This window comes from Sander lucioperca, chromosome 6 (assembly GCF_008315115.2).
Source record: "Sander lucioperca isolate FBNREF2018 chromosome 6, SLUC_FBN_1.2, whole genome shotgun sequence".
NCBI lineage: Eukaryota > Metazoa > Chordata > Actinopteri > Perciformes > Percidae > Sander > Sander lucioperca.
The window spans coordinates 41,452,465-41,475,322 of record NC_050178.1 but is presented as its reverse complement, the minus strand read 5'-3'; the positions used below and the strand labels follow the sequence as shown (position 1 = coordinate 41,475,322).

General features: G+C 43.0%; 1 protein-coding gene across 1 annotated transcript; it reads left to right on the top strand.

Annotated features, from left to right (window-relative positions):
• Positions 1 to 454: 454 nt before the first annotated feature.
• Positions 455 to 21,716, top strand: rybpb (RING1 and YY1 binding protein b). Its single transcript, XM_031280948.2, has 5 exons — positions 455 to 631; positions 1,223 to 1,348; positions 18,981 to 19,289; positions 19,381 to 19,479; positions 19,814 to 21,716. The coding sequence occupies exons 1-5, from the start codon at positions 606 to 608 to the stop codon at positions 20,061 to 20,063; spliced, it is 810 nt and encodes a 269-aa protein (XP_031136808.1). The 5' UTR covers positions 455 to 605; the 3' UTR covers positions 20,064 to 21,716.
• Positions 21,717 to 22,858: the final 1,142 nt, after the last annotated feature.

The following is a 22,858-nucleotide window of genomic DNA, read 5'->3' as shown; positions in this document are numbered from 1 at the left end:
GTGGTTGTCGTTTTCTTTTACCTGTCAGTTAGCTTTGTTTAATTGCTTTTGCTATTTGTGTATTGTAGGGTGACCAGACGTCCCGAAATCCAAGCAGTTGTCCTAAATCCCGAATCCTGCCCTAATTTTCCCGAAAATTAGAGCAAAGTCTCAAAAGCAGACTCGAGTAGTTATTTATTTTTTTTACACTGTATTGTTTCATTTTACCCTTTTTAATTAATCTGTCTTGTGAAGCACTTTGAATGTGTTTTAAAAGTTATGTATACATTTGTTTTATTACAGGCATTATGAGCGATATCAGTATTTCAAAGCTGTACTCTGCATGTATGTGTGTGGGTTGAGGTGAGGTCTGTCAAATTTCTCTAGTAGTTATTTAAATAGCAACTAAACATTCATCCAGACTTTTAAACCGACTCGCTCTCTGATTGGCTGGGTGGCGGTCACGTGGGGTAGTGCAGTCAGTCGCTGTGCCTTGCCTCGAGCCAGCGCTGAGTGGAGCCTGTCTGCCAACAGCTTCAGCAGCGGCTCTATCTGGAACCAACTACACTCACTGACAATTAAAGGAGGCCCTTTTTTCTTCTTTTTTACGAGGACTATTCTTCACCATGGGCGACAAGAAGAGCCCTACCAGGTAATGCGACCAGCCACTGCCGGTTTTCGCTCGTTTTGAGCGTTTTGGGCTCGATATTTGGATGCGTTTCCCTCACACAGGGATCGTTTCTGCCTTTTTCAGTTGGTATGCCACAGCTAGCTAGAATAGTGCAGTCACTATGGCGGCTTCTCGCTCCCTACAACCCAGTCACTTAACAGACAAAGGGAAAATTTTCAGAGGATACGCCTGGCATTCCCTAAAACGCTCTTCTGTCTCAATGAAGCCTTTTGGAGGGTCAATGTCGAAATTGACATTGTTTGATATTGGTTTTGTTAGCCGACATGCTAAGCTTCGATGCTGAAAATTTTAGCAATGCTTGCCTGCCTGCTAGCCTAGCTGGCGATACAATCGGACGGTGTGGAGCTTCGCCACTGTGGGGATTTATTAACCAAGGAGCTCTACTTGCCGGGACTCGAACCCAAAATTAATGACAACACCATGATTTGTGCTGCTATTAGTAGCTTGCGTATTACACGACATGTTATGTTTGTGTCACAATCTCCTTTGTTGTTAATTCATGTAATATGTTAGTGGTATTTCAAAAACTAACTTGACCTTAACATTTGTCAGGCCAAAAAGACAAGCCAAACAGACTGCTGATGACGGCTACTGGGACTGTAGCGTCTGTACCTTCAGGAACACCGCCGAGGCTTTCAAGTGCAGCATCTGCGATGTGAGGAAGGGCACATCCACAAGGTAACGTAGCGCGCTCTCACTCTCTCTCTCTCTCTCTCTCCTTCTCGTCTGAGCGTCTCGTTTTCGCCTGCTTGGGCTGGCTGCAGCAGCATTGCATCGCAATTTATGGGGATGACAACTTTGATCGACAGCCTATTTCTCTCTGATCGAATGCGGACTTGTTGATGGAAAACATCTCCTGCCGTTGTTTTGGATTATATCCGTAGTTTCTCATTTTATGTGACTAACATTGCACTGCTTTTATGCATTCGTCTAGGTATGCTGGCTGCTTCACTAGCCGGGGGGTGGGGTGGGGGGGGTGGGGTGGGGAAGAGAGACCATACTTCATGATGGCTGTACAGCTAACGTTACAGTGCAACAGAGCAACAGCGAAAGGGCTGTTTTTTTCATGGAGTGAAACAAGGGGAATTCATGTGTGTGCATTTCCGCTACCTGTAGGAATCAGAGATTCCTTTAATGGTCTGACAAGTCAGATTGATTGTGCATGAGGTGGATGTACAGTAAGGAGATAATTATGTTTCTTAGATTAAGAAATGGTGTTCATTGTAATCCAGATTAGAGAGAAACCCCAGATGTGCATTTTTTAATATTTCTTTGCCCTTCAGACTATTTTCACTTGTAGCCAATGCCATTTCATGCCCAACCTGGTATGGCAGTGAGTGTTAAGAGGAGGTTCAGGTTTTTTTTCTTTTTTGATTTTACAAAAATCACATTTTTAGTTTTTAAAACATCAGTCCACGTATTTGTCGATGATTAATCATGTTCAAAACTCAATCTGCCACAAACAAGTGAATTCACTCATGTCTGCTCTCAGAAAATGTCAGCAGATTAATCATATCAACATTTATAGCAACAGACTTGTGTGCCAGACATTTCCCCTGATCTTCCCTCAGAATACATTTTGCCAGAAGACTGCGTTTTATTTGAAACTGAGATGAAATCAGTGTATAATTTAAATGTCATGACGGGATTCCCTTTCGGTTGGATGTATACTGCGTGACGCCTCCTCCCCCTGTTCTGGATTTTTTTTTGATGAGAAGTTGCCTTTGCCACGGTGTGAGTTTGTTTACATGTGTCATCAGTTGCATGATGAGATGAGAGAGAGATGAGTCATTTGTGGGTTTGTTGACAGGTCCCCTGCACTTTAACCTTTCCAGCTGTGGTTTTACAATGAGTGGCTCGACTGACACCCCTGGCGCACCACAAACGGGGAGAATACACTGACGTTTACTGAAAATCCAAAAAGACTGAGCTCAATCTTAATTATCTGGCACCCCTCCCCCTATGATCTTTTCCTAGCTCCGTGTAGCTTAAGATCACAGCTGATGATGCAGGCTGAGCCTGCTTGCCCGAAAGCAGGAAGCGGAGACGAGCATGTCGTAGCCATCCTGCCACTGTGCTTTTGGCAACGGCCCAGTTGCCTCTATTTGATAAATGGGAGCACATGACATCAGGGGAGTGGTTGTCACACATTCCCATTTGATGTGACTAGTTAACCTTTGATAAATGCAATTGTATAGTTGTGGGGCTGCCTCTTATTCTAATGAGTACTAATTAGCTTTCTTTTCTTCAGTGTTTGATATATTTCAGCAAAGCATGGGACGAAGCAACATGCTCTCAGCTAAATGATTCACACTTGAGGCTATGTGTGGATGTTTGCCTTGCTGTTTTTGTCTCTGAGGCTCTACTTTGTGCTTTAAGCACAAGTGCACGCCTGTTCACTAATTACTGTAGAGTTCCTCACTGCTGGCAGGAGTCAAAACCCTTCTTTTCTTAAAGTTGAAGTTTAATTTAGATCATCAATTTGTGTTTACTGCAAGATAGATGGACTTGGATAAGTATGGATTTGTGCAGTCAGTGTGACATGAATGTATTTAAGCATGGTTTGAAATGGCTTGTTTTGAGTAGTGTGAATGTCTGGAAGCTACCTCTTTCCACACACTCTTTCCACAGTCCCCACATATAGCTTCGCTTCCCTGTGTGCTGGGACAAAGGTCAGTCTGTATTGACTGTATTTGAACGTAGTAGGAGGAGAAGATGGATGCAGCTGAAGTATTACACAGACATCCATCCATTCCTTAAAAGCTGTTGGTACAGGTAGCACTCAGCAGACATTAGTGCAGTGATGTGGTTGATAGCTGCAGGTGGAGTCGTACAGGGTCTACCTGCCTGCCCTATGTGAATGTCAAGATCAGATGAATATTTCCACCCCCTTGAGCTTGATGCATCCATCCTTCACAGTGTGCACTCATTGATACACTAGTTGTTTCTACAGGTGTTGATGGAGAATACACTATTAACATCATCCACACTAAGTGACAGATAGTGGCATACACTCCGACGAGCTTGAATTGCACTTTGTCCCCTGCCAGCGGTAGGTAAGCTAGGTAACTGTGAGTCATGCAGCTCTGATTTGTGCAAATGGAGGCAAGAATGTGTGTTAATGAGAGCAAAACTCTGGCTTTGGCATCAGCATGCAGGGAGAGGCCCGTTCTCCCAAGCCTAATGAACCTGTTGACCCAGTCCAACTCAGTGATGTAACATGATACTCAAGTAGGCTATATCTAGCCTCTGCCACTCTGACTTTTAAACAAGAAAGCGCTCGGCTTTTTGCACCTGACCTCTGCTGCTAATCTACAAGTCCAAGTAGCCCAAGTGTTCAGCCTTGGCAATCAGTGCCTGCTTCTTTGGTAATTGGAGAAGCAGTTGCATTAGCGTCCGCTGTGAGATGCATGCTATCATATTTAAATGTTTCTGGCATCTGAACCCGATCGCTGCATGAGTGTGACACCGTGTTGCTGTGCATCAGTTTGCTTTGTGGTGGTGTTTGGTATGCACCTCTGTCAGCCTCGGCGTCCAGGGAGAAACCATTAGGATCCCTCTAAAGTTGATTGATGGTGGGGATCACAGGAAGTCTTGAGGTACCTCAGTCGTCGACTGCTGTGCTGTTATCTATGCGCTGTCGCGCCGTTGTCAGCCATTTCAAGTAGCTTCCATCTGTGCTTTATATAAAACAAAACAAATGGGTGTCTTTCACTGGTTAGCAACATTCATTGTTCTAACTAGATTAAATAAACCAACTTAAATGTTCCTTAATTTATCTGAAGCTCAGACTGAAAGAACTCAGAACCTGAACCATAGCAACCGATATATTATGTAAAGCAGTGTGATATATATATATATATATATATATATATATATATATATATATATATATATATATATATATATATATATATATATGGCAAATAGAAAAGGGTCTTGTAAAAAAGTGAATGTAAATGCTTGGCCTATACAAACATTGTTTTGAACAGAAATCAAGGCAACTTGATACTTGTTCATACAGTGCTGTAATGTTATTAACATACAGTGAATGCAGTCAGAGAGCGCAATACCCCAGTGTGAAATGTATTAATGTGAAGGTGTCAATCTTAAATGACAATAAAAGGTTTTTTTCTGATCACATTGGCAAGCTTACACAAGTCAAACCACAAGCAGTTACTGCTTGTCCATGAGTGTAGGCATTTACAGATGTTAATGTACTTAACTACATGTGTTTTGCATTTAGTCTGTGGCTTTATAATATGACCATATGGGAAACCCATAAATCCACAGATTATGAAAGCTAGAACCCGGATTGATAAACCGAATCAGAATGGCTTTAATCTAAAGGATACCCAACCCTAAAGCCATGGGTTAGTAGTGGGGCTAAAACAGTGAAAGTGCATGCCTCCCTTTGTGTAAGTGTTGAGGCTGCACAATTATTGGAAACTGATTGCAGTGTGTGTCTGTGTTTGTGTGTCTCAGTGTGTGCCTTTTTGTCTTTTACAATGATGGAATAGAGTCATTATAATCCGTGGATTCTACCACTGTCACATTAAGACAAATTGTCTAGGATAATGGAATTACATAAGAGGGACATGCTGGCGCTCAATTTATATCTGCACTTTCATTGCCCACCCCCCTGCCCCCACAGCAGCCCCTCTCAGAGAAAAACTGTTTTTTTGCTTATCCAGCATTATCAGCATCTGCACTAAAACCCTAAGCGCGAGCGGTTTGCCCTAATCTTTACATGTTAATTGCCGGATTTAAAAGTTCTTAATTACTTCATGGGATTTGGCAGTGTGAGTGATTAAATACAGTAGCCAATTTGGCTATCTGACAAAACAGAGAAATGTTGAGAGAGCTGTTGAATCGGGGCTCCTCCCCTCACAAAAAGATGAGGCGAACGAGTGTGACGGTGAGGGAGTAAGGAGTCTCGGGAAAGTACAGAAAGAGGCATGTGAGGACAAGGAGAGAGGGAGATATTAAGTGTGGAGTCGCAGCAAGCCGAGGAGTAAAGTGAAGAAGAGGGCAAGAGAGGACACCGAAAGAAACGGAGCAATGAAGGGACAGAAAGTGTGTGTGTGTGTGTGTGTGTGTGTGTGTGTGTGTGTGTGTGTGTGTGTGTGTGTGTGTGTGTGTGTGTGTGTGTGTGTTGAAGGGAGGAGGGTATGGATGGCTGCAAGGGGGATGTGCTCAATCAGCCAAGAGTCTCCAGGGGCTAAAGCTCATCATTATCCAGGGACGGAGAGCGCTAGACTGGACAGCCTCTTCTGTTTCTACCAGCACAACCATTCATGCATGGGGAAAGAACAGCACCATTTGACATGTCATTCGCTACACATTGAGACATTGAGAGTGAACCAGAATTGACCATTCTCTCTTGTTATAAAGTACTTGTTGGAGTTAACGAATTTGATCCTGTTGAGCTGTGGTGTGTCTGAGCATTATGGTGAAGGTACAGACCGAATATCTGAAAAGTTTGGTAGGTTTAAATTGTGGCTACAATAGTGCCTTTGTATTCGACCTCTTGGTGTCAGGTGTCCTCACTTGATGTTTGTGTTTGCTTGCTTGATGTTGTTTCCCTTGTGTAGAACACGAGAGTCTGCTGTGAAGGTGCAGCGTCCCCTTAGGCAGTTCTGCAAATTCAAACCAGACTCTGTTTATACAATAGCAAATGGGCAAGAAGATGATAGGACAGCAGCAAGATGGGGTGACCGGGTCTACTTGACAGATAACTCACGCACACCAGAGGCAAACAGCAGGAGAGAGAGAGAGTGAAGAGAGGTGAAGACGACCTACTTAGAGCCAGCAGGATTTAGGGGGGGGGGGCAAGCAGGGAAGAAGACAACGAGAGAATGATGGAGAGGCAGTAGAGAGGAGGAAAACAAATGAGTGATACAGAGCAATGTGACACAGTGCTGCTGATAGAAGGAGCTCACATGTGCTTAGTGCCTTTGCAATGACTCGCTGTCACTCTGCCTAATGCCAGGCAGATCGTACCCTGGAAAGGTCAGTCAGGGAAAGAAAAGAGTTGAGTGTGAAGATGAATTGTCTTTTACACATAAGCAGACACAAACTTAGACATTTCCTATTTTAATTCCTCTGCAATAGACCTCCTTTTCTTCTTGCTTAGGTCTGTCTCCCAAAACGCACCTAAACTCAGACGGTTTGACTCCTTTAGTCTGTCGGGAGAAGCAGAAAACCAGACAGCCAGGAGCCAGCAGGGTTTACAGTTTTACAGGTTTACAGTTGTTACAAAAAAGTTGAGATATCTTTGGTAGATTTCCTTGAATTTCTTTCCTTTCTGTCCAGTATTGTCAGTAGTCGGTACCATGGCAACTAAATGTCATTACTTTGGAGCTTTTTTTGCTGTTTGAGGAGAAGGTGTGGGCTGTAAGTGCTTACCTGCTGTGTATACACAACACCTGAAGGGAACATGGTGGGGGGTGAGCCTCAGTACCCCACGCGGACTGTAATGGCGTTTTTCCACTACATGGTACCTGCTCGACTCAGCTCGGATCGGCCCGACCCGACCGCGGTGCCCCGTCCTCCTTTTTCCATTGCAGATTTAGTACCGCCTCATGCGTGAGGCGAGCGTGGCTGGTCGTCATAGCGACGCCGCAGGAAACTGCTGCGACACACACACAGAACGTCGAATGTGTGTTGTTTTTGATTCTCGGCATGTGGCTGTTGCCACGGCCAGAAGACAAATTTAGTTTCAAAAGAAAACCCACCGCTGGCTAAACTATTTAACCCTTGTAAGGTGTTCGGGTCTGTGGGACCCGTTTTCAATGTTTGCTAAAAGAAATTATTCTATTTATTATTTCTTGTAACTCAAACTCACTGGCCTTGGCTCATTTCCTGTGAAGAACATACAAAATAACTTATTTTTAATGACTGCACACGGAGGTGTTCGGGTCTACTGGACCCGAGTGTAATGATTGTGTAATAATTGTAGGTGCTATGAAACTTAACTGTGTCCTCCTCCGAACTGGGCCTGGTGTGTGTGTGTGTGTGTGTCTGCGTGTGTGTGTGTGTGTGTGTCTGCGTGTCAGTGTAGGTGTCTGTGTGCGGGAATGTTGTCTTTCTGCACCTGCTATTCCCACACAAAGTTACAAAATTGTTACATTTCAAGCACTTTCACCTGTTCTGATTAAGAAATAAGCACCAATAATGATCAAAAATCTTGTTTCCAATTTTTTTTTTTAATACCTTTTTTATAATTGAAAAAACGAAAATGATCATAAATATGATCTCACAGGGGTGAATGGCAAATATGAACCATAAATGATGCATATATCATTGGTAATTGAGCTAAAGTAAACGTCTGTTAAGTATTTTTACATAAATTGTTATGGCTGTATTGATTTAAACGCCTAATAATGTGGTGGGTCCACTAGACCCGGGAACATTGGCTGTGTAACAAAAATATGAACACCACACAAGGGTTAAAAATGGCGGGTTTGTTCAGGACACCCCCGTCTGTCGCTAGCAATGATGACGCAGTGATTAGTGACGATTCTCTCCGACCAATCAGTAGTCTGCAGGTTTTCACGTCACCTCGTGATACTAAAAAAAGTACCTGTTGGCAGGTACCAGGGACTTTTTTTCATAATGGAAAACCAAAAAAGGCGAGTAGAGTAGAGTTGAGCTGAGTCGAGCAGGTACCATGTAGTGGAAAAACGCCATTAGGTGGATGGGTTAGAGGGAGGGATTTGATGGTAACATTAAGCCCTCAAAGTCCTGACTAGAAGGGATGAATGCCTAATGCCTCTGGTGGGCAGTGGGAATGAATCGAGAAGCGCTATAGCCCCAGGCTGCTCTTCAGGTGCTATCCTCATTCAACCTCCACAACACACTGACTCGCACAGATTACTTCACCCATGGATGGCTGGAGGTGACACTACTGCTCCAGTCACCTCAGGCTCAGACTGATCAATCGCTTCCTCACAGGAAACACAAGTCCCACAGACCAGTGGTATTTGTCATTTTTCAATTTAAAGGTCCTGTACTCCACATTCAGAACATTATTATACCAGTGAACAAATATTCCTATGTGAAGATATAGGGGAGTAATAGCGTTCTGAGCAGACAACAAAGTCACACTTCCTCCGTGTGTGTTGTAATCCAAGCTTCTCTGTTATTTGTTTTGGTCGCCGTTCCGGCTGCACGTGCACGTGAGTCCCTCCCTTTGAAACTGTTGGCCCCGCTCTGCACTGCGTGCTGCCCAGGCCGGGCTTCTGCGGGAGAGTAGTGCTCATACAGAGGTCACCCTCTGATAATGCTGGCGTCCCGGTCGCAAATTTGCGTTTCCTAGGATGGTGAAAGAATGTCCCGCCCTACTCTGCCTTACTCTGCCTCACTCTGCCTCTGATTGGCTTACCCTAGTATTCTTTTTGACATTACTCACACTGATCAGCACTATCCTCCGTATGAGCACCGATCTCCTACGGAAGTCTGGGGAATTGCGCAGTGCAGAGCGGCAGCAATTAGCTAGCCAGTTAGGATCACTATTGCCGACTCAGCCACCTCTATGTTTGCTTGGCATATCAGAGGCGAAAGCCGCGTGCAGCCCAGACTCTTAATGTCACTCAAACTCTTGTTAGAGCCATGTGAAGGCAATCCCAGCCCAGACTGAGTTTTGTTCAGTATTTCAAGTGCAGCACTTTTAACATCCCAATAAATAAATGAATAGGTTTGTTTGTATATGTTCACTGACTAGGATGGATGCATTTATGAAACATTCTGTTTAAGATTGATGTCTCAATCTTTTGACTGTCAACTGAAGATAATTTCCCTAGACATCTCAAGATTCAGGTCTAAAATACAAATAATACTATTAGTGCTGAAACAATGAATTTATTAGTTGTTGGGATAAAATTAATTGTCAATAACAAGTCATTTATCAAGGAAAGATTTTAACATTTGTTGCTTTCAACTTCAAAAAGTGTGAAGATTTGCTGTTCTATTTTTAACCGCAAATTGAATGTCTTGGTTGGACAAAACCAAGACATCACGCATGTAAAGACTGGGCTCTAGTAACTTGTGATTGACATATTTCACGATATTCTGACATTGTTTTCCTGTTGATGGCTAATCAATTAACCATGAAAATAATTATTGATAATGCCAAGCCCAAATGGACATATTTAAATTGCTTTTGTCCGTTCAACAGTCCAAAACCCTATTATTATTATTATTATTATTATTATTATTATTATAGGGGACCAAGAAAGCCAGCAAATATTCACATTTGTGAAACCAGAAGCAGTGGATTTTTGGCACTTTTATTTAAACAATGACTTTCTCTTGTCTCAAGTCATCTTAACACATGCATACGGCTTCTTTTGTTTCAAGAAAAATGTTGTCAGGCAGGGGCCATGCAGTGCTCTTCTCAGACATACCTCAAGTCTCTATGGAAAGATTGTCCAACATTCAACAATAGAACAATAGAGCATATATATATATATATATATATATATATATATATATATATATCTCTCTCTATATCACAGCTCAGCTCTGTGCTCTGCTCCATCACCCTCCATACTGATAGAGGAAAGGGGAGAGCATCACGGGTTTCTACATTATGATCAAGACGTACAGCAAGTGTTGACACAGACGTGTGCATGTAAATCATCGATTACGTGGTTGCCAGCACGTCATAGGGAGGTGCTCTGATCAAAATAAAGCCCTGTAGCATTGTCACATGCTGGATCTGAGAGTTCTGCTCCAGGCTGAGGCTGTGATGGTCTCTTCATTCCTATGTGGGGGGAAACCAGGTCACTGCTGAATGCATATGAATAGAGGATGTTTGAACAACTTTGTACATCAAGGACAAGGAGCCCACGTTGGTACTGTGTAGATGCTGTTATTTACAAAGTCTGAATGAGAGAGTGGGTGATGTTAATTTGCTGGGCTCTTTTAGTGGGCTGTTCATGGTCGAAGAATACCGTCGTCTGTTGGCTGTCTCGCTCGCTCGCTCTCTCTCTCCTCTTCGCTCAGCTGTCTGCCACTGCATTCACTCAGCCTGGCAGAAAATAATTGCTTGTCCTCCACACAGCACTTCAAATAAAAGAGCTGTGTTAATGAGGGCTTTCCTGCGCGTCTCTCTCTCTCTCTATCACACTCTCCATCGCTTGCTCACTCTCTTCATTACTCGGTCTCTCCATGAAGTGCTCTGGCACATTGTTTTTTGGTTTCTCTAGAAAGAGTTCCCTCTGAAACAGCAGCTTCAGTTTTTGCCCATGGCTTGCAGTATCGGCTGCTCCTGGCCAGCGAGAGCACCAGCTGAGCAGAGGTGTATGTGTGTCTGTCTCTGAGATGGTTCAGGCTGAGAGGAGCAGTCTAACTATGGGTGTCAGTCTGACTGAATTAGGAGCTTTTAAGCATGATGATAGTTATTTCAGGGCATCCCGTGGAGGGAGTCTCCCCACTCCTCCCTCCCCCAGATGGTGGAATTTAGGGCCAAGCATAGGAGGAACTGTCAATCATGGCCTATTGTTGTGCGAAGGGGCGGTAATAAGCTGTAAGCCCTCACAGTGGGAAATGATTCGACAGCAGGCTTTACACACTTGACACTCTCACTCACACTGAATCCCCAGGAATATATTGGCAGCAGTGGGAGGTTGAAGCAATCTCTGCAATTGGACCCTGGAGTTCACTCCTGGTCCTGCTCCCAGGATCATTTCCAGTACCTCTTGTGAAAAATGGATCTTTCATGTTTTATTTGGATGTTTGCAACATAAGATGGTTCAGTTGCAGAGTAATTTTCAGCAATGTTGTAGTTTAATTAGTACATTCTATGCTCAACAGCGTGGACAGTTTATGTAAACATGCACTGTAATTAATTTTAAATATGAAATGGTGATGTTACTAGGTAAGCTGCGTCTCTCCTCACACAAGACTGCCCAAAGTATATTTGGTGACCCATTTAAGCTTATTTATCTTTCTTTCTATCCATCCGAGAGAACAACGCCATCCACGATCGATTAAAAAAAAGTACATATTTATTTTCTGATTTGGTAAAATGTGTGAGAGACCAGAAGGGGAGCAACTGAGTATGATGAGTATGGAAATAAACATTACACATTAAATTTATTTTGAAAGCATTTTTAGGCCTTTATTAGACAGGACAGCTTTAGATAGGAAATGGGGAGAGAGATTGGAAATGACATGCAGCAAAGGGCCATAGGTTGGAATCGAACCCACGGCTGCTGCGACAAGGACTGAGCCTGTGTATATGGGGTGCATGCTCAACCATGTGAGCTACCCAGGTGCCTCCTCCATTTTATTTTTTGTCATTTATGACATTTGATTTACTTGATACTGGTAGATGATTTTGAAGCTTTCTAACTTTTAACATTACAATTTGTCAAAAAAACACACAACATTGAAAGCTATCAACATCACTGAAGTATAATTTTAAGCAGAGGGAGACTTTTTCCAGCTGTTCAGGGCCACCACTAGGCTATTTCATAAATGCACGTAACATGGTGTCATGCAGCTCCAGAGCATTGCTGTGCAAAGCCATGATGTGTGGTCAGTAAATAAATAATAGGGCAAAGAGCGCTGTGGCTCTATCATGCCAGCAGCAATTCATGGCTGACTTACAGCTGGCACTGAATCACTGCTTAACTACCGGGGCTGCTTCTGCCACCACTGCTGCTGCTGACACAAATCTCAGGCTCTGAACGGGGATTTAATTCCGCAACAGGCAAAAGAGGCGTGGAGCTTATCAGTCAATCAATCACCACCTCCTTGGCTAACAGCTCTCACTGCCAAACAAAATGATTTCTAGACCTGTTGGATGCTGTCTGCATTCACAATCTGATTACTCATGACTCTGGGACAGGGACAAATATTTCTTCATAAGGGGTATACAGTGGTGCTCATACGTTTATGAACCTGTGCTAAAGTTGAATCATCTTTTGGAAATTGATCTTAATGCCTTAATTAAAAAAAATGAGGAAAAATGCAACCTTTAAGGACACCAATTTTCTTTGTGAATGAATAATGTATTGTAAATAAATAAATGTTCCTCCCTAAAATACAGAGGGCATAAGTAAGTACAACCCTATGTTAAATTCCCATAGAGGCAGGCAGATTTTTATTTTTAAAGTCCAGTTATTTCATGGATCCAGGATACTATGCATCCTGATAAAGTTCCCTTGGCCTTTGGAATTAAAATAGCCCCACATCATCACATACCCTTCACCATACCTAGAGATTGGCATGGGGTACTTTCCATAAGATCATCTCTGAATGCAAATCAAACCAGCTATTACTGAAATAAAACCATGCCAATGGTGAAGGGTATGTGATGATGTGGGGCTATTTTAATTCCAAAGGCCAAGGGAACTTTATCAGGATGCATAGTATCCTGGATCCATGAAATAACTGGCCTTTAAAAATAAAAACATAGGGGTACTTACTTATGCCCCCTGTATTTTAAGGAAGAACATTTATTTATTCATTTATGATACATTATTGATTCACAAAGACAATTGGTGTCTTTAAAGGTTGGATTTAATTAAGGCATTAAGATCAATTTCCAAAAGATGATTTTTTTATTCCTCTTTTTAGTCAACGTTAGCATGGGTTCATAAACGGGTGTATGTGTGCACACGTGCGTGTGAATAAAAAACAAACAAACGGCCAAACAATAAAGGTTGTGGAAAAAATTGATGGCAAAAAAACCCAACCTGCAGCGCAAAAGACGTCAGACGCAGCACGCAGCAGGCTGTTGGCCTGCTCTGTACAGCAGCGGGGGGGACGTTACATGATTGCTGGATATACCAACCAAACTTTTCTTCACTTTCCTGTAGCACGAGTGGATAGCTTACAGGAATATCGCAACTGTTGTGTTGAAAAAGGTCGTGAAAAAAAAGGCGCTACCATAACGCTGGTTCTTCCGTGTCTGCCCTTCACAATAAAAGCCCAGCTTAAATTCACTCAGAGCATTTTGCTGAGAGGAAACTCAATAAAGAGCCGTTTTGCCGACACTAAATATCAAACAAAAGCCAAACACTTTATCGTATTAAGTTGCTGTGAGCTGTAAATTCACCACTTCTAAACAGACTGCAGAACCAGACGTAACCTCGGAGCTTCTTCCTCCGCGCTGTGCAGATAGGTCTGGCAATGCGAGACTATCTCAGAGGTGTCCGGGCAAAGATAGCAGTCTTCCTCAGACTCACCCTGGGTACTGTGAGTCCGTCTCTGTACTCCGTCCTGTTCTGGTGGTTGATTAACGCAGCTTTTTGCTGAGTGGCTCTCATAACGGGCGCACTGCCATGAGTCCATGAGGCAATGTCTGATTACTCCAGATTTTAATTGTGATATTTTGTGGTTAAATTCTGAATTTGCAATGTTCTCTGTCAGGTAAATGTAGCAGTAGCCTACAATGCCTTCCTCTGAAGTAGAAGTACACTGTAAGTCAGTAGCAGGCTGGTTGCATATTATGTGCTTTGGGGTCCTTCTGTAAGTAATTTTGGGATACAATTTGGTTCTGGAGAATGCTGCAAGAAGCAATACCACAGGCCAAGCAATCGGCCCGTTCCAAACGAGGCACATTTTGAACGGGCACTGTACCAGATGTTGACATCGTATCATGAATTGGAAGGTACTTGAATGACCCACAAGATATCCCATGGTGTATTGTGTCATTGAAATAGGAATAGGAATGGGACAAGGAAAACCAAGGCTCAGAAGTGCAAATTTGTGTCAGCACAGGTGAGGAGGTGAGCTGTAAACTCAACATGATCACTTCCTAATTAATTAGTTATCAACTTAATCACATAAGCATTTAAAGTAGGGCTGAGCGTAGTTACTTATTTAGTACTATGAATTGGAGTTGGATAATCAAATTGGTAGGTCAGGGTTTTCCCTCGATTTTGTTTTAAACAAAGGTGGCGAAGGCTGGAAAATGTGCGCTGTTTGTGTGCATACCTTTTTAGAGTGGCTGCTTTACAAAATAACATGATGTGGGGGATTGTGTTTTCTCACCAAATCCCATCAGGCGTGTTCATGAGGGCCATGCTGGGTCAAAGCCACTTGCTCTGTGCTTCCTGTTAAATATGAAAAAGAACAAAAACAGAATTAAGTTCATTTTCACTTATTAGGTGATTCCTAACGACTCTTTGTACTTCCGTTCTAACTTACGACTTCCAGGCTTTTTGTAGCTGGATATATCATTTGTTGCGTCTTGCATTTCTAGCGATGAATCGGAAAATAATGGATTATGGATCATTTTATTTCTATAGTTTGTAGCTGACTTTACAAGATGACTTTGCTATTGGCTGTTGAAACAGGTAAAACCAGTCGCAGGCGCCACCATCAGCTGGCTTGAGTCGAGCGGAGACAGGCCGGTTCAGATCGCTGCGACTTTTCTCTGCGATGTTCTAAAACGGTTTTGTCTTGTCGCGAATCTTTCGTCCGAATTGGGCTTTAGACCATGGGAGACAGTGTATCAAGCTTTCCCATACTGAGTTACTGTCCTAAAATAGCCTATTATATTGCCTATTATAGTCTGTCACCTCTCTCTTTCCTCCTCTGTCCTAGGCCTTTTATTAAAGAATGTCGTTCTCTTTGCCATTTTTCAAGTTATATTATTTAAGACAACAGTGACAAACAACTGTGTTTATTTCTAGGGCTGGTTATCATTTGAAAGTTTTTGATACTACTAGTTTGGGCTGTGCAATTAATAGAATGTCGGACGATTTCGGCTCTTAAAGATCACAAAAACCGAGTAATCGAGAAAAATGATTATTTTGCGCAATACGTTTTGCAAGTAAACTCTTTTTCTTGTGTTCTGAATGAAAAAGAAAAGTTCAAACGGGAAAAGTATTAAGGGAAATCTCACAGTTCAAGGTGTTTTCACTGTTGATTTGTTTAACTGTTTTTGAAATTCAATAATTGGGGTTTTAATATTGACCAAAATAATCGTGATTATGATTTTTTCCATAATTAAGCAGCCCTACTACTAGTGGAGGCAGATATGCCTTTTGCCGCTGCAGTAACCATAGTAACCTCAGTGAAACAGAAATTTGATGTGTTTTCTGTTGAAAATGATTTGTCAAGCACCAGCGCTCAAACGGTAATGTTACTAGGCTACTGTGGTTTGATATCCAGTCCTATTTACTCTGTAGCTAACTTCGTATGCCTCAGGAATAACAGCAGTTCATCGTTTACTAATTTACTACATAGTTACATAATAACTATGTGTCATTCACCCATTGCCTCCACACACGCAGCACGATATTAAGAAAAAATCTAATTGCGATTATTTTGACTGATATTGTGATATGATTGACGATATTGGAGGGAATGATAATTTTTCTATTTTGTGTTCTCATTTTCATTGAAAAATATATTTTTTTTTAAAGTGATTTTTTTTTTCATCTGTACCAAACAAAGATTTTTTTCTGTAGGATACGATTTGTGCGCCGGGATGTCTCTGCACCACCACAATACTTTATTTTAGAATGGTTAGACACATATTTTTCCTTTAACAAATATTGCGCCCCCTTGTGATTTGGATATTGAACTAGTTCATATTGCGATTTCGATAAAATTGCGATTAATTGTGCAGCCCTAGCGCATACCGTGCACATGCGTGGTATAAGCGCATCAAAGCAGTTGTTGATTAAAGGCACAATAGATTTGGCGTTAAAAAACCAATGTGTTTTTGGCAGAATTTACAACCACTGGGGTGGCCAGAGTTAGATTGGCAGGTAAAATCCTGGAAGTAATTAATCTAGATTGAAATGGAATTGGGATCAATTTGATGGGAACAGGACAGGGTGGGCAATTATGAAGCTGGAATGGGATGGGAAACAAATGCTGTGTTACCCTTTAATGGGTACTGCATCAACGGCCCATGGCTCCTCAGCATTCATCACATGCTTTATTGATGGAGTGTAGTGCAAACATAATGACATGATGCTCTATTATGCCCCGATTGATTGCCTTCTGATCGGCTGCAGGCCCCCACCCCCTCCTCAAGGAAATGCCCCCTCTGTCTGTAATAGATCGCAAGAGGCGGACACTGAATGAGCTTGATGGAGCTGTAGAGGAAAAAAGAATATGCATATTGCATATGATATGTTAGTTTTTAAGTGCTTGGCTACTAAGACATAGGACTGAGTACAGTGTCAACTGTGACACGGAAGTGCAGAAAAAAAGTGTAACTGGACTGGCAATATGATGTTGCCAAATTGAAACCGAGGCTAATCACTTAAGCAGCGGTCTAAAAACCACCCTCCACAGCAAGCCACTGAACTCAGCGTCCTCAGTCTGACACACTACAGTGGTTACCACAGAATTAGAGTCCATTTGTGGTGGTTTAATATGTTGAGCACTGTGGGGTGTTCTGATTGTTTTTTCTTTACGACACTTTTTTTTTTCAGTTTTAAATTGAATTTCTGTCACCGTTGAGGGGTTTGAGGGGAGGGGGCAAGGAAAGCGTGATTTACATGTAATCTGGAGAAAACGTCAGTCTTTTGGACCCACGTCCGGCTGCTCCGAAGCCTGGCATCACCACACAGCTAGAGTAATGTCTTCTATGAGCTCATCTAGAACTCCCAAACACTAAGTATGTTAAGTCAAATCTGTTTCTGTCTGCCGTGGCTCTTTCAAATAAAACTGGGCTGGTTAAAGTTAACTTAGCTGACGTTTTAGAGGTCCGCTGTAACAAGCGCTACTGTGAGGCTCCGTGTGAAAAACAATAGCAGATAAACAGACTTACTTGCAGTTTGGGAGGTCCTGGTGAACTTGTTGATATACACTAAAGCCAGAGGCTTACTGGGGTCAAGCAGTCGCGCACGAAGAGGAGGCTGCCGCGGGGCTATTCACAGACAGGTCCACAAACATAGTGAGAGACAAAGGGACAAGGAGGGAATCAATGCGCTGTGCGTAGCTATACAATGAAATACGATTTTACAGATTTTTATATATTTAAAAAAAATAGAAAAACAATATGTGCCGGCCAACTTGGATAATGTGGCAGACAGCCACAAATAAATCAATTTACAGGAACACTGCACTATTGAACTTCTTCTGCATTTGCCCTTAGACCTTTCCTAAATCAAAGCCAAACACATTTGTTTACACTGTGAGAGCTTCATTTACCAGCAGTAACACTTGTTTATCTGGCCTGATGCTTAGACTGACAGTTTCTACAACTTCCAAGAGTCCCTACTTGACCACGGATCTTCTAAAGCAGTCCTAAGGTTTAAGGGACCTCCTCTCCCCTGCTGGGATACAACAACTCTTCCTGCCAAGACTAGAATTGTGTTTGGAAGGGTTGGGTATACACAGCGAGCTAGTATAACTTGTGTTCCTGTTGAAAGGCCTCCTAAGCAGCCATCGAGCTGTGCCAGGCTGTTTGTTTGCACGCTAAGCTTTGTGTGTGTGTGTTTGTCTGTGTGAGCGTACTTGTGGTTTACTCCTCACTTTGCTTGCCCAGTGCTGGCCTGTGATTATCCATGTTGCTGGCTACAGTTTGGTCTCAGCTGAGTCGAAGGCTCTGGAAGGCTGCAGTCATCCTTCCCTATCCCCTCAGGTCCTCGGTTTCACCCCAGGTGCTGCCAGCTGGTGTCCATTATGCTGCAGGTGTGTCTGTGTTGGCTCAGGCCGTCTGACTGTGGGTTAGCAGTTTGCCTCACAATTCCAGGCCCTGTTCATCTGCACAGCTGATGGAGCAAGATGCTGCTCTTGCTGCATGCATGTTTGTAACAGTTCAGTGGTGATACACCACAGTGGAAAAGATGTTTTCAGAAAAGGATGGTTTTATGTGAACCGCCTCTTTTAGGAAATCAGTGGGGTACTTTTAAAAGTTGCATGTGACATTTATCTTCCTGGCTTTTATTGTTTTTGCTAAATGAGAATGATCAAACAAGAAGAGATTGCTAAGGCTTGTGTTTATGTATGCGTTTGAAAATGAGTCCAAAACAAGCGGAGCAGCTAGACCATGTCCAACTGAATCTCAGTCTGTGACAAATGGGGCCAACCCCGCAGTAATCAGATTAGAGGACCTAAGTGACGTGCTGCAAATGTCCCACCTTGTGATCCTGTGCATTCATTTTATTACAGCCGTAAACTAATGAGATTATCCCTCAAAACAAAGCTGCTCCACCAGGAAGCAGCTGCGTGAACCTACCTCTGCAGCAACCCTTTTCCCTCGCCGGCTTGTAGGTTCAGTCACCTCTCTTTGTCAGCCAGAGTGCGACTGTGTCGGTGCGTAGCCAGAGTCGACTCCCAGCTCCACTGCGAGGCTAATCCATCTTTGTGCCTTGGATCTCCTCCACAGGAAACCCAGGATCAACTCCCAGCTGGTTGCCCAGCAGGTGGCTCAGCAGTACCCGATGCCTCCCCCGCCCAAGAAGGAGCGAAGGGAGAGGAGCGAGCGCACAGACAAGGAGCGCCCGGATGGCGAAGGAGAGCGTGCCAACGGCGAGGGACGCCCAGAGGTTGAGCGTCCGGAGATAGTGAGCCCAGAGGGAGAACCTCCTGAGAAGGAAAAGAGCGACAATGAACAACAGCCAGTCAAAGACAAACCCGACAGAGAGAAAGACATCAGCCCAGCCGTCACGAAGAAGCCCAGCATCAAAAAGACCAGGTCAGTGTACGAGTGTTGAGTCTCCACTTGGGTCTCTGGATGTTGTCTGTGCTGGTGTTGTCCTCACTGGTGTACATCTGTTTTCCTCTAGACCCAAATCAGACAACCATCAGAGCCCACCCAGTGACAAACACAGCATACAGTCTGGCAAATCAGCAACCAAGACCAACAAGAACTCTCACATTTCCAGGTGAGTAGCACTCTCTCATCCTGTGCGTCTCTTTGGCAGAACACATGGTTTCACATCTATGACTACACAGCACTTCTTTTTAGAGAAAGTCACGCAGCACAAGGCTAGTGGGAAACCTCAAATGATTCACAACTGATCTTTTACACTAAACACCCACTCTCACTTTATATACACTTGTTCTGACTGTTCATGTGTCACCCGATGAATTGAGCAATTTAGTGTAACCGCCCCCACAGTGCTGGCAGCCTCCCCCTTGTTGTTGCTGAGACACGCATATTGTGGTTGCCATTTCTGGTTATTTACATCTCGTTTTTTTCTGTCTATGCCCCATAAGGCCCAAACTGAAGAACATTGACCGGAGCACCGCCCAGCAGTTGGCTATCACTGTAGGGAACGTGACAGTGATCATAACAGACTTTAAAGAGAAGACCCGCTCCTCCTCCACGTCCTCGTCCACCATCACGTCCAGCGCGGGCTCCGAACAACAGCACCAGAGCTCCGGCTCCGAGAGCATGGACAAGGGCTCGTCGCGGGCCTCCACACCTAAAGGGGATCTCTCAGTGGGGCACGACGAGTCGTTCTGAGGTCCTGTCCCTTTCCTCCTGTCCTCACCCCGATTCATCCCCTCCCTTTCCCTCCCCCCGCCCCCCCACGTTTCTGGACACTATGGATCCCATAGGGGGAGAGATTTCACCTTTCCCATCGCTGCCCTGCCTCCATTCCACGACAACCCCTGAATGCCGAGAGGAGCTGGGTGACTGAGAGGAACAATGCGGTGCGCCTGCCAGAAAACAAAAGCCCTGCTGGGGGAACTCCCCTCGTGGTTGCACCCGTGGCACAGGCGAGGAGAGCTGGGCTACAAGGAATAACCCCCACAACCTCCCCTGCGGTAGCATCCAGACACTTGTATGTATTGTTTTATATTTGTATGTGGATGTGAGGCCAAGTCGACATTTGTTTTGTTTTTGTAAAGAAGAATTCTCCGCTGGGCACAATAACCATCATTTCAATAACTTTAAACTATTATTACCCTTATTTATTACCTGTTGCACCTGTATACTTTGATATTCTACTTTTTATGTTGACGCTTTGCTTTGTAGCCCTGCCGATCAATCATTCCTTCAGTGTTTTTATTACAGTTTAAAGATGATAGGACAAGACTCACGAGACGCACACACACACGCACACACGCACACGCACACGCACACGCACACACACACACACACACACACACACACACACACACACACACACACACACACACACACACACACACACACTGGTGCTAGATACACTGTGAATCGGTTTTGCAGATCTGGGAATTCCCATTCATTCAATGTGACAGATTGCTGATAAATCTAATGCTCATTCACAATAACACTGTCTTACTCTGAACACTGTCAGGACCTCCATCAGGTCCATCTTGTTCTGCACAGGTCAATGTGCATCAGAAGAAGGGTCACCTGAGGTTCAGACACCTGACTTTTTCAACTAGATTGTCTATGATTTAGTATGCTATAGCAGATCTCTTACAGTATCTTATGTTCTTAACTGTACAGTGTAGGCTGTTGTGTAAAACACTAAAAGCTGTTGATATTTTCTGCATTCCGTACTTGGATATTGAGTTTTTTGGCTGAAGCTAGAGCTGTTCTCTCAGCTCCTCAGCCAGAGTTTGTTCTGTGATGACTGAAGGATGGTTACATGCAGTTCCACTTGGTAAAACCATATCGAACTGTAAAATAGACCTGTTGTGTCAAGCTGTTGTAAATCGATTTCCTTTTTCTTTCGTTGTGGTTCTGAAGACAACATTGAATCTTCATTCTCTCAGCCTGATATCCCAGAAAACAAGTGCAAAGACATGAGGAATTCACAAAGATTGACAATTCAGTTAACGTTTAGTTTTTTAAATGAATTTAAGACTCCTGTCATTGAAGGCAAAAAAATATTGCAGTAGTTAATAGAACACGATTGCTCTTGAAATTTTTAGAACAGCAAGGCTTATTTAATTGTTTTAATTCACTTTCACCTTAGCTGATACTAGACCAACATTTTCTTTAACTGTATGAAATTGTAAAAAGAATAAATGTGTATATGATATCTTAGTTTTATTTATTGAAGGACCAAAGGAATTTCATAATGACATGATACATAGACAGATACATAACAATTTGAAATGCAATTATCTAATGTGTGAGATGAATAACAGTTTAAATAAAGACTAATATAATCCATGTAAATGGTGTTCTTATTGTCCACTTGTCTCTGTGCACGGCTAAATTGGAGCAGAGAACTGTCAATACTGTGAGCCGAGTCGAAGAACACTACCGGCTCTACACCCAGTGGTGGATCTTGCCTCATTGTGCAGGCGATGAGAAGCGGGCTGGGTGTGGGTGGTTGCTGAAAAGAGCTCTGGGGTCTTCTGGGTCAAAGCCTTTGGTCTTAGTAAAGCCCCCTCTTCACTCTGCTGGACTACCACAGTACATGTAGCTCCTCTAACAAAGGCCCCAACTCACCAAGTGAGCTGCTTCCAGAGCAACTAAAACCAGGTTAGGTGAGGTTAACAAGTCCCAACAAACTAAATATATCCTACTAGGATCTGAGGGGCAGGATTTGATCCGTGTTGACTTAAAGCTTTGCAAATTCACACGTAGGGATGATAATCGTGTCGTAAACAATGTGTGAAGTCCAAGGGATATCTGTTAATGAGGTTTTTCTGCTCTTAAGCTGTGGTTAATATGTAATTATGTACTTTATTGCATACAGATATGGAATCAGTGTTCAAAGGGAGGAATCGCAATGTGAATAGAACTAAAAAATGGGACTGTTGGATCAGAGGGGAATATTGTTTGTCTAATTTTTACTGAGAAAAAAAACCTTGCTTTGTAATGCAAACTTATTAGAAATGGGCCTAAAAAGCCATCATTTTACCTGCCTTATCTGCAACCACGTTCACTTGACTGAGTACTCCAACAGAAAGGATTCATTGTTAAATTATTGACAAATGGCCATTTGCTGAGTATATGAATTATTGCTTGTATATAGAATTTTAAAAAGGTGCAAAAGCAAACACTATGAATGATGGCATTGGAGCTGAAGTCCTTTGTTTCCTGTTTCCTTTCCGCGCAAGCAGTTCTGTTCTTGTGTGCAACCAGTAACCTTAATTTACTGTGTAAAGATGGTTACATTTTTTAGCTTTGTTTGTCAGAGACCCAAATATAGAAGGCTTGTTTACTGACTGTATAACCTTAATCGTGAATTTCCAATTAAGTGTATTATACAAACTCATTTCTTCCTATAACAATGTCTTGTACAATGCTTTTGAAGTTATTGCTCGGTTTAAAAAAGAAAAAAGTAAAAAAAAAAAAGTGTTAGGGACATT